Source organism: Toxotes jaculatrix, chromosome 10, assembly GCF_017976425.1.
Source record: "Toxotes jaculatrix isolate fToxJac2 chromosome 10, fToxJac2.pri, whole genome shotgun sequence".
NCBI classification, from domain to species: Eukaryota; Metazoa; Chordata; class Actinopteri; family Toxotidae; genus Toxotes; species Toxotes jaculatrix.
In genome coordinates, this window is record NC_054403.1 from 8,858,778 (window position 1) to 8,870,995 (window position 12,218).

Here is a 12,218-nt window from a genome sequence, read left to right on the forward strand (position 1 = left end):
TGGGGTTTAGACCATTGGTTATGGATGGTCATGGACTTTAATTTCCTCTGTTTCCTGTTATAGAGGCAAGCAAACAAATCACTGGTATTTTTACCTTTTTTTTAAAATTATGAGCAATTAACAAAATAATGGATTAATTCTCTGTAAATCAGTTAATCAACTAATTAACTTACTGTTTGTTTCAGCACTGAACTGAATTATTGAGCCGGTGACAACAAATCAATTACTTCAATCACTCCCTCTCCTGCTAATGTTAGATACGTGATTCTATCCAATTTGCTAACCAGTTTTAAGATTGGTTGATATGTTTGAATCCAAATCAGGAAAATACGATGGTGATTTAAGGGTTTGGTGACTCAAACAAAAACGACAAACTGAAGACATTAATGCTTCAACAGTAAACAGTGCAGATGGGAAATACATTAGTTTGTACTCATGTATATCCAATGGAAACATAAAAGGAACAATTGAGTGCCCTTCATAGCAATAGACAGTTTACAGTGGCCCTGGGGGAAGATGACACACCAGGGAAGAGGAGACACAAGTGTTTTGATTAGTAATACTAATTATCTTCAGGCCATTAGCAAAGAAGGGAGAGCATTAAGTTAAATGGCCTGCTCCAAATTCTCTTTGTTTCAGCAGCATAAATAGTTAGACGACGAATCAGATCGTCATCTCTTTCTTATTTTTTTCTCCCTCTGACTCTCCCCTTATTTCTCTCCCTTTGAGAAGAGTAAAATGAGTCGAGATCTTGTTCATTACAATGAAATCAGACTACATTAAATTGTTCTCCTATTAAATCAGCCTTTTGTCAGACGAGACATTTTCAATACACAGGACAAAATGACAACTCAGTTCACACACACACACACACACACACACACACACACAGGTCTCTGCAGACCAATGAATGGACTCCAGCTCTGCTGTCACACTTAGATGATAATTATAGTATATATTGTCACAGTGGATGCATCCTGACAAAACACAAACACGCCATATGCAGATTGGCCAGTTTAACAGGCTGAGGATAAATCAACATTTAGTGTGCATGGACGCTAGGGAAATATTTATCCTGGAGGACAAATGATGTGTGTGACAAAGCAGCCATATTGGGAGAAGTAAATAAGGCAGATTAACCGTTCTGGTGTTCTGGTGATGTTGTGTTCCCAGACATGTTCTAGTAGGACAGATGGAGGCACTGAGACATGCAACCCTCATTGTTATCATCACAGACTGGGCAAAGCCGAATTAGAATTAATCAAATGAAAATAAACTCAGCATGAGAAGTGCTTGATAACTTATCGTGCAAGGAGCTAAAATGAGAATTAACAGGGCCGCAGCTTGAAGCTGGACCACAGAGGATGATCAGTGTCTTTCAACTTCTGGCTTCTGAAATCACTAGCAAAAAAAAAGACATATTTCATCTGGTTTCGGCTTTCTGGTTTTTTTTGTGCGTTTTTTTTCTGTAATATTATCATTCGACTCTGCAAAGCCTTTTCCCTCTAGCTCGGTATCATCAGTCTCCCGTACAGGTGTTTTTAAACCCCTCTGCCACTGTTCGCTTTAACTCCCCAATCATACTCTGTCACCAAAATGGTGTGTTTCTCTTTTTTTTTCTTTTCTGTCAGACAAGACCGCCTGATATTGATGTCAATCTGTTGGTGAGGTCTAGCCGGCCCAGTGAAAGGTCAGAAAACAGACTCTATATTCCTGTTCAGTAGCAACCAAAGCCACTCACATGTAATACTGTGTGCTGCATTATCAATCCTGATGAAAAGGCACGAGGCAATCCTTCATCTAACCTAACTGAGTAATGTCATCTCTTTCACTTAGACCTTGCCTGTAGTTGAAGACGTTTGTTGTCTCTGTGAAATTATGAGCTGCACTGGTTGTCCCTTGTAAAGCATCATGTTCCCCGAGGGATTATCAAAATGGAAAGAGTTGAAACTAATCCAGTCATATTTACTTTTTAAGCATTTATGGTACGTGACTTTGATTGGCTCGAATTGATTAGCTTTTTAGACTGTGAGAAAGCGTGATAAAAACATCATGGTGTTTGTAAGTGAATATCATATATTTCCCATAAGAAATAATGTGCATGCAATCTTTCAAGCTCTAACAGCATTTACCTCCTGGCAAAGATCAGACTGAGACACTGAAAAACAGATCAGTGGAGGAGTCTCTGGGGGAAACTCAGGCTTCATCTCCCTCTCAATAATAACACATCCATGCTTACAGGCTTGAATATGCAGATACCACACAATCATTTTTCTGTCTTTCTTTTTACTTGCTTCTTCTTCTTCCTTTTTTCTTATATATATATATACATATATGTGTTTTTGTGGGTTTGTCTTTATTTATATATACATTGTATATATTGTCACAATGTGTTTCTCTGCTTATTTACACTGCATAATCAATGTGAAAGGGACGCAGAGACATTGCAATTACAATCATTACCATAAAAACAATCTCTGTGTATATTCACACACCAGAGGGACCCATCTAATTGAATCTATTTCCTTTGCAGATGATGGATTCACCTTCTGTTATGGTGGATGTTGTCTGATTTCCATGCTGTGGAAATATGGTTTTATTTCCTGGCTTATCTCAGATGCCTCTACCTCATCTGCTCTTGGTTCCCTCAGCCTCTCTCTCTCTCTCTCTCTCTCTCTCTCTCTCTCTCTCTCTCTCTCTCTCTCTCTCTCTCTCTCGCTCTCTCTCGCTCTCTCTCTCTGACTGTCTCACTAACATTACCACCACCAGCAGAGAAATGATGGTAATTGGCCATTTTGGACTTGGACAGCTGCTAACATGAAAGCGAAAGTGGCCTCAGCTTGGAGTGCTGGGCTCTAACCTCTTCAACAGTTTTCCCCCTAATAACCACAATACCTCTCTTCCCTCACATACTCTGTAAGTGCAATAAGCACGCATAAATAAATGAATGTGCACCCAGGTAAGATAGAAAAACACATACGGGACACGTGAAAACACAAGAACAGAGGCTCTGCTGTCTCTGCTGATTTCACCTCTTCTTGACTGACTGGAATTGAGTGCTGAGACAGATGTATGTCTCCCATATACAGATTAAAAAGCCTCTTATCTTGCCTTTTAAAGCCTTTAAGCAAGGACGATGTGCTTCACTGAATAATAAATGAGAAAGTTCCACTTGACTTGTATCTTTTAATTTAAACCAAGCCATTACCTAACTTGTATCAATTAGGCATCCTCAGATTGTATGGAATTTGGCCAGCAAAAGTATGGGATCATGTTTTTTTTTTTTCGTTTTTTTTTTTACTTTTTTTGACTGAGCCTCTTTGCAAATGTGTAAAGCAAATGAAATCATCTCACAGTGTCACAGTGGAAAATCATAAAATTGAATAGAGTGATTCCGCTATTCTGCAGAACGTCCTGAGGCTTGGTACCTTGTAACAGAGATCCAATCGATGCCTGTAGCTTTAATCACATCTACCTTTAATGCTAGCCACATCTCCCAGGTATAATTCTTTACTTTCACACCAAATTACTTTTCAGCCCAAGGCACATTTTCTCAAAAAATGTATCTGTGGTCACAGATTCAGTGGTATGACCATGATCCATTGATTGACACACGGCTAAAGGCTGAGTCCCAGTGGAGAAGATTCCCGGTAGCACATATGGCTCGCTGTTCCTATGGAATTACTGGACATGTAACTACACGTTCACCGCAAAGAGGTGAGCCTGAAGCCTTAGGGTACCTCTGTCATTAATACACAGTCTAAATTCAGGTGCAGACCATAGCAGAGCACAGTCACACCCCTTTATCATGTTTGGTAGCAGTTTCTCATCCAACCCATCTAATAATAACAAATTATTCAGTGAGAGAGTGAACTAAACCTCACAACTCTACTAGTTAATTAAAATCCTCATAGCAAATTTGATCAATTTCAGTTCATCATTTTGGATCAATTCCTCGGGTTTCACTATATCAGTTTGATTCCCCTGAAACCTGGATTTGCCTGCACGTTATTACTCCTGAAATAGACAATATTCTCAAATGTACGCTATATCTGATTTTTAATAGTAAAGGATTGTCTTGTAATTCACTATTCCGCGTGCAAGATGCAATTACAGCCACTGAAAGAGCTAGAGTGCCATCATGTGGCAGAGATCCTCAACTGCAGATTGTTGTGTTAAATACATTACCCGGAAAGTTTCACATCAACTAAAAGTATTTACAGACACAGTGAGCACATGCTTCAGTGAGAGGCAGCCTTGTCTGCAGAAATTGATCAGTGTATTTTGTATTTGAAGACATGCATCAAAAATAACAAATATAGCCATTCACACCCTGTTGAACAATAAGTGAAGAGAACAGTTTCACTTGGCTCTGCTAGGTTTCTCTCTTCACCTGAGTTTATTTCTGCTTTTTGGATATTTGGCATGTGTAACAGCCTCTACATGCAGTTACATCACCCTAACAGAGACATCTGAGCGTGAGCATGTGTGTGTTTGAAGGAGGAACGGTTGCCTAGATGGTGGGGAGGGGTGCACACTTGGCTTGGTTTGGTTTTATTGCACCAGAAAACAACCAACACAAAGGCTGATCCATAGAGTCTTATCCATGAAGTCTCACTATGGCTACAGTACAGTATTATACCTATAATCATCTCTAGCATGCTCGAAAACTTAAAGGCTAAATGGATATTTAAGCATTTATACACATGGCGCTCTGCTAAATGCCTAACCTTATACCCAGTGTGTAACTATTTCAATGGTTTAAAATGTCCTATACTCAAGTGGGCTCTTTTATTCAGAGCAATGAACGATGAAGTGTCACATTACTTTGTATGGTGTTATTATTTAAAAAACACATGGTGATAACATTTCATGGTAACTAACATTAGAATTTTTCTATTATAAGATGTAGACAGGCTTAAGTAGTGGTAGTAGTCGTTGTTCTGGAGAAACAATAATCTTGGGATTATGAGAGAATGAATAAGTTGACAATGCTTTGTTTATGTTTGTTTAAAGTATTAAAGCACAATGTAAACACACAAAAGGACAGCTTGACTCCCTCTTTTGCCCCCTCTCTTGGTGATAAGACAGAGGATGTGCAGCAAAGTAATGGGAGGAGAGCTGCACACTTGCCATGCAGATCCCTCAGCCTCTAACTAGGACATGATAAAGGAGCTGTAGAGAGGTCAGAGAGATAGAGAGGGAGAGAGGGATGGATTAAATCCAGTTATAACTGATGGGCCTAATAATGTGGCAATTGCTTGTTCTCCATCAAAAACAGGATTGCCTAAACCACTATTTTCACAGCCTGAGCAGCACACAGGACACTGACCAGAGACAATAATGTGGTCAGAGGTCAACATTCATCAAGGAGATAAAACAGACAAGTCTAAAAGAACCATCTCAATGACAAATCAGTGAGGGGAATGCCAGTTTACTATCCGTCACACTCGTAATTATGTTCTATCTCACCTTAGATATCAACCCTTTACTCCACTCAGCATTAGACACAATGTGCTGTGAAGACACAGGATGATTTGCAAAGTTTTATCTCCTTTTGTTCCTCTCAGTTAAATATCCCTCCTCAGCTGACGACAGTCCCACCCTTTATCGCCCCATCCCCCTGGGCTTCCCCAATCAGAAACTTTTCTCTGCGAAGAAGCTGGAAGCACCCAGATGAACGGAAATGGTGTTCTGTGCGCCAGGCTGCTTTTCTCTCACTGCTGCTGACCCACAAACACAGCCAAGTCCAGCTCAGCCCAAAGCCTCTATAGCAAGATACAGAGCCAGATAAACAATCACACAGACACAGAAATGGGATAAACATCTGCCTGATCACACTTTTGACAGCAACATTCGCTCAAAACAAAACAAAAAAAATTAAGTAAAACCACCTGTAAAAATAGATTTGACAAAAAGTAAGTAGTGTAACAGAAACTATAAAAGAACGGGGTCATAAAGGCTAATAAATTTGTCAAAGCTGGAGCATTTTATGTGTTATAAAGATGGTCTTTCCGGAGTGTTGCTTCTGATTTGAATTCCTAAAAAATCTGCTGTTTCCTCCCTTGCTCTAAAACAGGAAGTAGAACTGTGGTTGTCTTCCGCTCGTCTTGTTTATTGGAACTCGCCTTCCTGTTTTCAGATTCATCCTGATAATGGCTGAAAGTCCCCAGCTGAAAGCTCCCGGCACACACACACATAAACACACACTCCCTCCGTCCTGTCCCTCTCTTTCTCTCTTTCTCCCTCTTGCTGTCTCTCAGATGGCTGCTGCGTGTGCTGTTTAGTGAAACCTTCCCATCACCAGCAACATTCACATCTTTCCACATGTTAGCACTCCGGCTGTCCATGTGTGTGCCGTGTGAGCTGGTACACATCTATGTGTGTGTCCATGTTGTGTGACTCTGTGACACTGCCTAAACTGATTGATTTTCCCAAACTGATTGCCGTTAAGATCAAAGTGACTGTGGACCGGCAGGATGAGCTCGAACGTGTGTGTGTGTGTGTGTGTGTGTGTGTTTCAGGGATAATGCCATGTGTAGCCAGGCCAGGGAAGTATGCAGGTCAGTGCTGAGGGAATGTCAGGAATGTCAGTGTAATTCAAACTCTCCTCTACCACTGCAGGCAACTACTACCTGGGCATGTTTAATACCAAAAGTGGGCAAAAATGTTAATCTGTGTGTGTGTGTGACAGTGTGTCTGAGCATTTTAACGTGCCATTGATGCCAATAAGGAGCTATAGTGTGTACATGCTCACAGCCACATCAGCAGCTCCCTCGGTAGCAACATTACACAGCAGCTACGCAGTGTTTTGGCCACAATCTTCTAAAACACCTGCACTGAAAACAAAATTTGACTGAAATCCCAGCTGTTCTAACAGAAGTTATACCTCCCGAATCCAGTTCCCAGGCTTTAGTAAGCCTTTCATTTGATATCACAACATATCTGCCCCCCGCCCTCCCCCCTCCCCCCTTCCCTCCCTCCCCGTCTGGCCAGCTTTTTCACAGCAGCCTGTTTTCACTCAGCTGCTTTGACAAAGACTGGTGAAATAATTACAGCTGGGCCTAAACTCAGTGAGTGTTTGTCTCCAGTAATCTCCACCAAACCCACCAGCAGGGACCGTGTCATAGGAAGGGGAGGAAGCGGTCAATTGTTCTGAAAACGAGAAGCCAGTGACATCATTTCAAAGAGCTCTGTTCGCGAGTGTTCAACACTCGTAGTAAATAGGCAACAAAGTAAACTCGCTGTAATGTACGCAGCTCGCCCAACATCAACAAAAACTTATCATGTCAGATGCAGGCCCAGCTGGTTGAGAGTCTATCAATCTCTAATCTGTCTCCCTCCATTCATCTCTCTCTTTCTCTTTTCCTCTCATGCTTTCTGTCACTTCATACAAAACGCTGTTTCGGGTGAATTTATTCTCTGAAGATAAGAGGTTAGTTTCATGTCTGAATAAACCAGATCTGAGCTGAAGCATTTGGCCTGTTTGAGCCAGGATGTCTTTTGTGACGGGAGAGGACGGCAGGAAGGCGGCTTGGGGTTCTGAGGAAGTGGAGTGAGTAAGGGGAGGGAGGGAAGAAATGAGGGAATGGAAGTGAGGGAGAGTAACAAACAGCAAGTCAACACAAAACTATGGTGAAAAATGACATAACAAACGAGAAATGGCAAAACACCATAACCTGAAACTGACAAATATGGGTTAATGTATGGATATAACAAAACAAAGAAACAAACAAAAAAAAAAGCCTATTAGGTCTGTGTATGAACCCATGTGATAAAGATGCTCCATCAGAGGAGAGGTCATTTGAAGATGAGGCTGCTGTAATTCGCAGTGACAGTTGTGGATGAGTTATGGGGGAAGTGCAGCATGTAAATCACCATGTTGCTGCTACTTCTACTGCACCCTCAAGTGCTTAAAGCCGCTCCACGGCGAGGGCCAGGGAGAGGAGAGGGGCTCCACGGGCAAGCAAGGGAAGCGTGGACACATAGAGATATTTACATACAGTCAGACAGACTTCCTGGCATTGTCAGCCGGAGAGCGTTGATGTCAGATCCACTCCTTCCTGTGCAGAAGAGAGAACGCCATGAGATGACAATGGGCCCAAAACAGGACAAAGGAGGAAATGTTTAAATTTAGGCCCCTTCTTCCACCATCTCCTCTTTCAACGCTATGGACTGAGTTCTGTAGCTGTTTAGTTTTTGTGAATTCCTTCAGTCACCCCCCGCCCCCCCAACCCTGTGCTCCCTCTCCCCATTGTGTCATTTCAATAGAAGGATTTTCACATTCAACGCAAATCCCAAAGGAGGATCAGCTACTGAGACCAGAGTTCAGTCAATCACTTGTTTTCACTGATGTTCCTTTAGAAATTAGAAGTGCTTCCTTATAAATCCATCCAGCAAACATGATGGGGAAAAAAAACTTTACTCATACATCGAAAACATGCTTTAATGTCTATGGAAAATAGTTTTAATGTCAAAGAAATAAATTATTAAAATAGGATTAAGTTACTGTATATAGCTAATATGTAAAGCCAAACCTTGCTCAAAACTTGTTTCTGAGTGTGTAGGAATGTGTGTGTATGAGTGTGTGTTGATGTCTTTGTGTGTGTGTGGGTGTGGGTGTGGGTGTGTGTGCTCCTCTGTCTGCGTGAGAGCTTTATCACAAATCAGAGTGTCGGCGTCTGCAGGAGCTCACAGGGCAAGAGTTCACCGGTCTGTCGCTAACTCGGGGAGTTTCTCTCAGTTTTATGATCGCTGAGCAAGTTTAGAGGCGAAAACCAAACTCATGTGATCTACAAGGGAGTCGCTGTCCGCAACATAACTTCAGCCTTACTCATGGATATAAGTTAAGCCCGTAAAGTAACGCTGGATACGTTGATCGTGAAGTCTTCGGGTTAAAGGAGGTGTTTGTGTTGACTGTTCAGGGCGGCGATGCGCTTTTAAACGGGACCAGTTTCCTGAGGGTAAGTTGTCAACATTTAGTCCTAACAGGAGCGATAGTTCATTTTTTGCGGGTACATGTTGAAAAACAAGTTTCCGAAGTTGTTGAATTTGAAAGTTGAACTTTTACGGATCGTAATTTTTCGGCTCATACTGTCATTTTCATCATTTCACTGTCATTTCAAGAAGCCAAACTAAGTTACAGAACTATTTCATAAATATGAATTTGATTAAACCGACTTTTTTGCTACCTGCTGCGGTGTTTACGTTAGTTTTATTGACGCCATTTTTTTTTTAAAACACACGTTTCGGACGCCCAGCTCAAACTGAAGTTACTCACCTGTCACCTGTCTAACTTTGCTTTGAACTGTCAGTTTTTAGATGGAAACAGCCTACCAAACAGGCTTTAGAGCAGATATTAAAAATCACATTGATGTTATCCGGAGTAGCTAATAGTATGGTTAAAGGGGAGTCACATTTTAGATTTACTAAAATATATTTGGTAATATATTGGGGGGTGTACTATCCTTGTTGCCTTTTAGTAGCATTGTTAAACAGCTTATCAGTTAAAACGCATTTACATTAAATTGTGACATTCTGCGAAAAGGCCAGCTTAATTGAAACACATCCTCCGTGATGATCTCATGTACCAACAAAGATGTGTGCTGGGGGCCCCAATTACACAAGATGCTTCCATACATTAAAGGGATTATGAAATGGGGGTAATTAACATGTAGCAGTGAAGCACTTGCCCAGCATCCTCTCCCTCAGAGGGAGCTTATCTGAGCTCTGATGATGTCACAGCCGGAGCAGGCCTGAAATAACCAGACATCTCCGTAGTGAGTGTTTCCATGACAACACAGCCTCCTGGTTTAAATGGTGGATGGGGACTGTGTCTCAAATAATTGCTTTGGATAACATGGACCAAATATGGAGGGCGGGAGGGTGTTGGGTGTTTGTGACTGTTGACTCATGGTACAAAAAGCCCTCTCTAAGAGTCATACAATGAGACCTCAGATACTCTCACTGTGTTTTTGTGTTTAAGTAACTCTACACATCTATTATTCTCAAACATTTGCCCTCCCGTGCAGATAAAAATGTAGCTGAGAATGTTTATTAGGATGTACTTTGCATTTATGGCATACATCTACAGTCATTCAGGCAAGTTCAGACACAATAGGCATGATGTGAAAAGACAAGACAGTCAACTTAATGTCAAACTCCTGATTAAAAATGTGGTTCTGTTCCTCCAGGTGTTTGAGAGAGAGAGGCCTGAGACATGATGTCCATTGGAGCTGATAGCTGACACTGTAGAATGAGAGAGGATGGAACAGACAGACAGCCCTGCCCCTGAGACCAACAACCCTAATGGGTTTGTCAACCGAGTGTTTAATGTTTCTCTGGATGTGGAGAATGAGACCAGCAGTGTTTATATTCAGGAGACTGGGCCAAGGCCTGCAGAGGGGCAGGGAGAGACCCAGGCTGCCTCTTCTCAGTCTCCTGTCAAGGACAGACAGGAGGTCAACCGGAGGCCCCGTGCCACAGGGGGCATCTGGAAGATCTTGAACCGAAAGAGAGCTGTGTCAGAGCTGGAGAGGAGACCCCACTCCATGATCCTGCCTGGGGAGGCTTCCATCCCTAAACTCTCATTTGCTGACAAAGTTCGCTCCTTCAAGAAGCTTAAATCCCCCTCTGTGTTTAGAGGGAGGACAGGCAAGTTGTCCACCACAAAGTTCAGCAGCTCATTTGTGGATGAGGAGTCTTTCTGCCATGACATTGGCACTCCGCAGCAGTCCAGCAGGGGCACACTTCGACATCGTGGCAAGAGGCACTCGTATGCTGGCTGTACAGCAGAATTTGACTGCTCGTTCGAAGATATTGACCTCTCAGCTCCTATAGACGGCTGTCAGCCCGCTGCAACGGGAGAGGCTGTTACTCAGAATGGTTGTAAACCGTCTGAAAGAGTTTCCTACACAAAAAGAAGCCACAACAATTCAACCAACTGTAACAAAACAGCTGCAGGCTACGAGGAGCCCAGCATTAAAAGTAGCTCGAGCACCCACCAGGGGAGAGGAAGGAGGCACAAAGATGTATGGAGTTACCTGAGGAGGATTTCTCTTTTGGGGAAGGCCAATCCTGTTTACGCAGAGAGGAGCTTTGACTCTGAGCTTCACTCTCTGGACAAAACCATCGACTCAGACTATGGCTCTGTAGACTTTGAGAGTGTCAGAGACTTCCAGCCTGCGCCCCCGAAACACCCTGACACCAAGGGGCACTTTGGTGGTCTGTTCAAGTTTTTCAACAGTGTAGCAGAGACAGCCAGAAAATGGCGGACAACAACACGGTCCTTCTCCCCTCCAGAGGGAGAAAGGACTCCGATGAGCACCCCACGGGCCCCACAGCGTACAGTGGACAACATTCACAGTGTGTCCCTGACACTTCACAGTGAAGGATTTCCAATATCCCAGCCTATTCCATCATCACCAGTGAACACTAAACCCTTACACTCCAGTAGCTTGGACAGCGAGGCTCCAGCACCTGTGACAAGTGGACGGTCCCCTACAGTGGTCCTGAAAGCCTTCAGGGCATGTCCAGGATCTCGAGCTGTTAATGGCCTTCAGAGCACTGAGGGTACAGACAAACATACAGACAGAGAGACAAACCACAGGTCCACAGCCACAGTAGCGAATCATATCCACCAGACTGGTCCAAACACTGAGACTAAAACCAAAGCAGAGGTTAAAGGGGATCCATTACACTGTCTCTGTCGTGAGGAAAAGGTAGAGGGACAGACAGGAAATGAGCAGGATTCCAGGGATGCTCCACCTGACTCCCACCAGATACAGGAAGAGAGCGTCCAATCGCAACAAGGTGATAAAGAGAGCACAACCAATAGCGTACCGGCATCAGATTCCACAGAGGAAATATTTAAGGTATGTGACTTTAAATAGAAAATGAGCTGCATTCATTACCAGCCACTGAATTTTAATACATGCAATTGGTAAAGAAGTCAGTAATTTGTGTTTCTAAACTACTCTTGTGTGTCTTGTAAGAAAGCTACATTTTCATGTATAATTTGCCTCACATTTTATGCCATAACCACATTCCATTGCAGGCCTTTTTTTCCACATCATTAACATTGCCAGAGGCATGCATCATATAATTACTACATAAATGCTCAAAATATCATTTATATAACTGTTTTAACCATGGTCATTCCTTTGCTTCTTAAAATCATCAACAGCTAACTACTATGTAAATGGTACCAGAGCTGTTTC

The 12,218-nt window shown here is 42.5% G+C and overlaps 1 protein-coding gene across 5 annotated transcripts in view; it reads left to right on the forward strand.

Annotated features, from left to right (window-relative positions):
- Positions 1-8,685: 8,685 nt before the first annotated feature.
- Positions 8,686-12,218, forward strand: part of LOC121188026 (spermatogenesis-associated protein 13-like) — a 38,022-nt gene continuing 34,489 nt past the window's right edge. For all 5 annotated transcript variants that reach the window (XM_041047511.1, XM_041047513.1, XM_041047512.1 and 2 more), the window contains exons 1-2: positions 8,686-8,963; positions 10,194-11,873. In XM_041047511.1, coding sequence (XP_040903445.1) covers positions 10,266-11,873 — 1,608 coding nt within the window. In that variant the 5' untranslated portion in view covers positions 8,686-8,963; positions 10,194-10,265. The remainder of the gene's footprint in view (positions 8,964-10,193; positions 11,874-12,218) is intronic.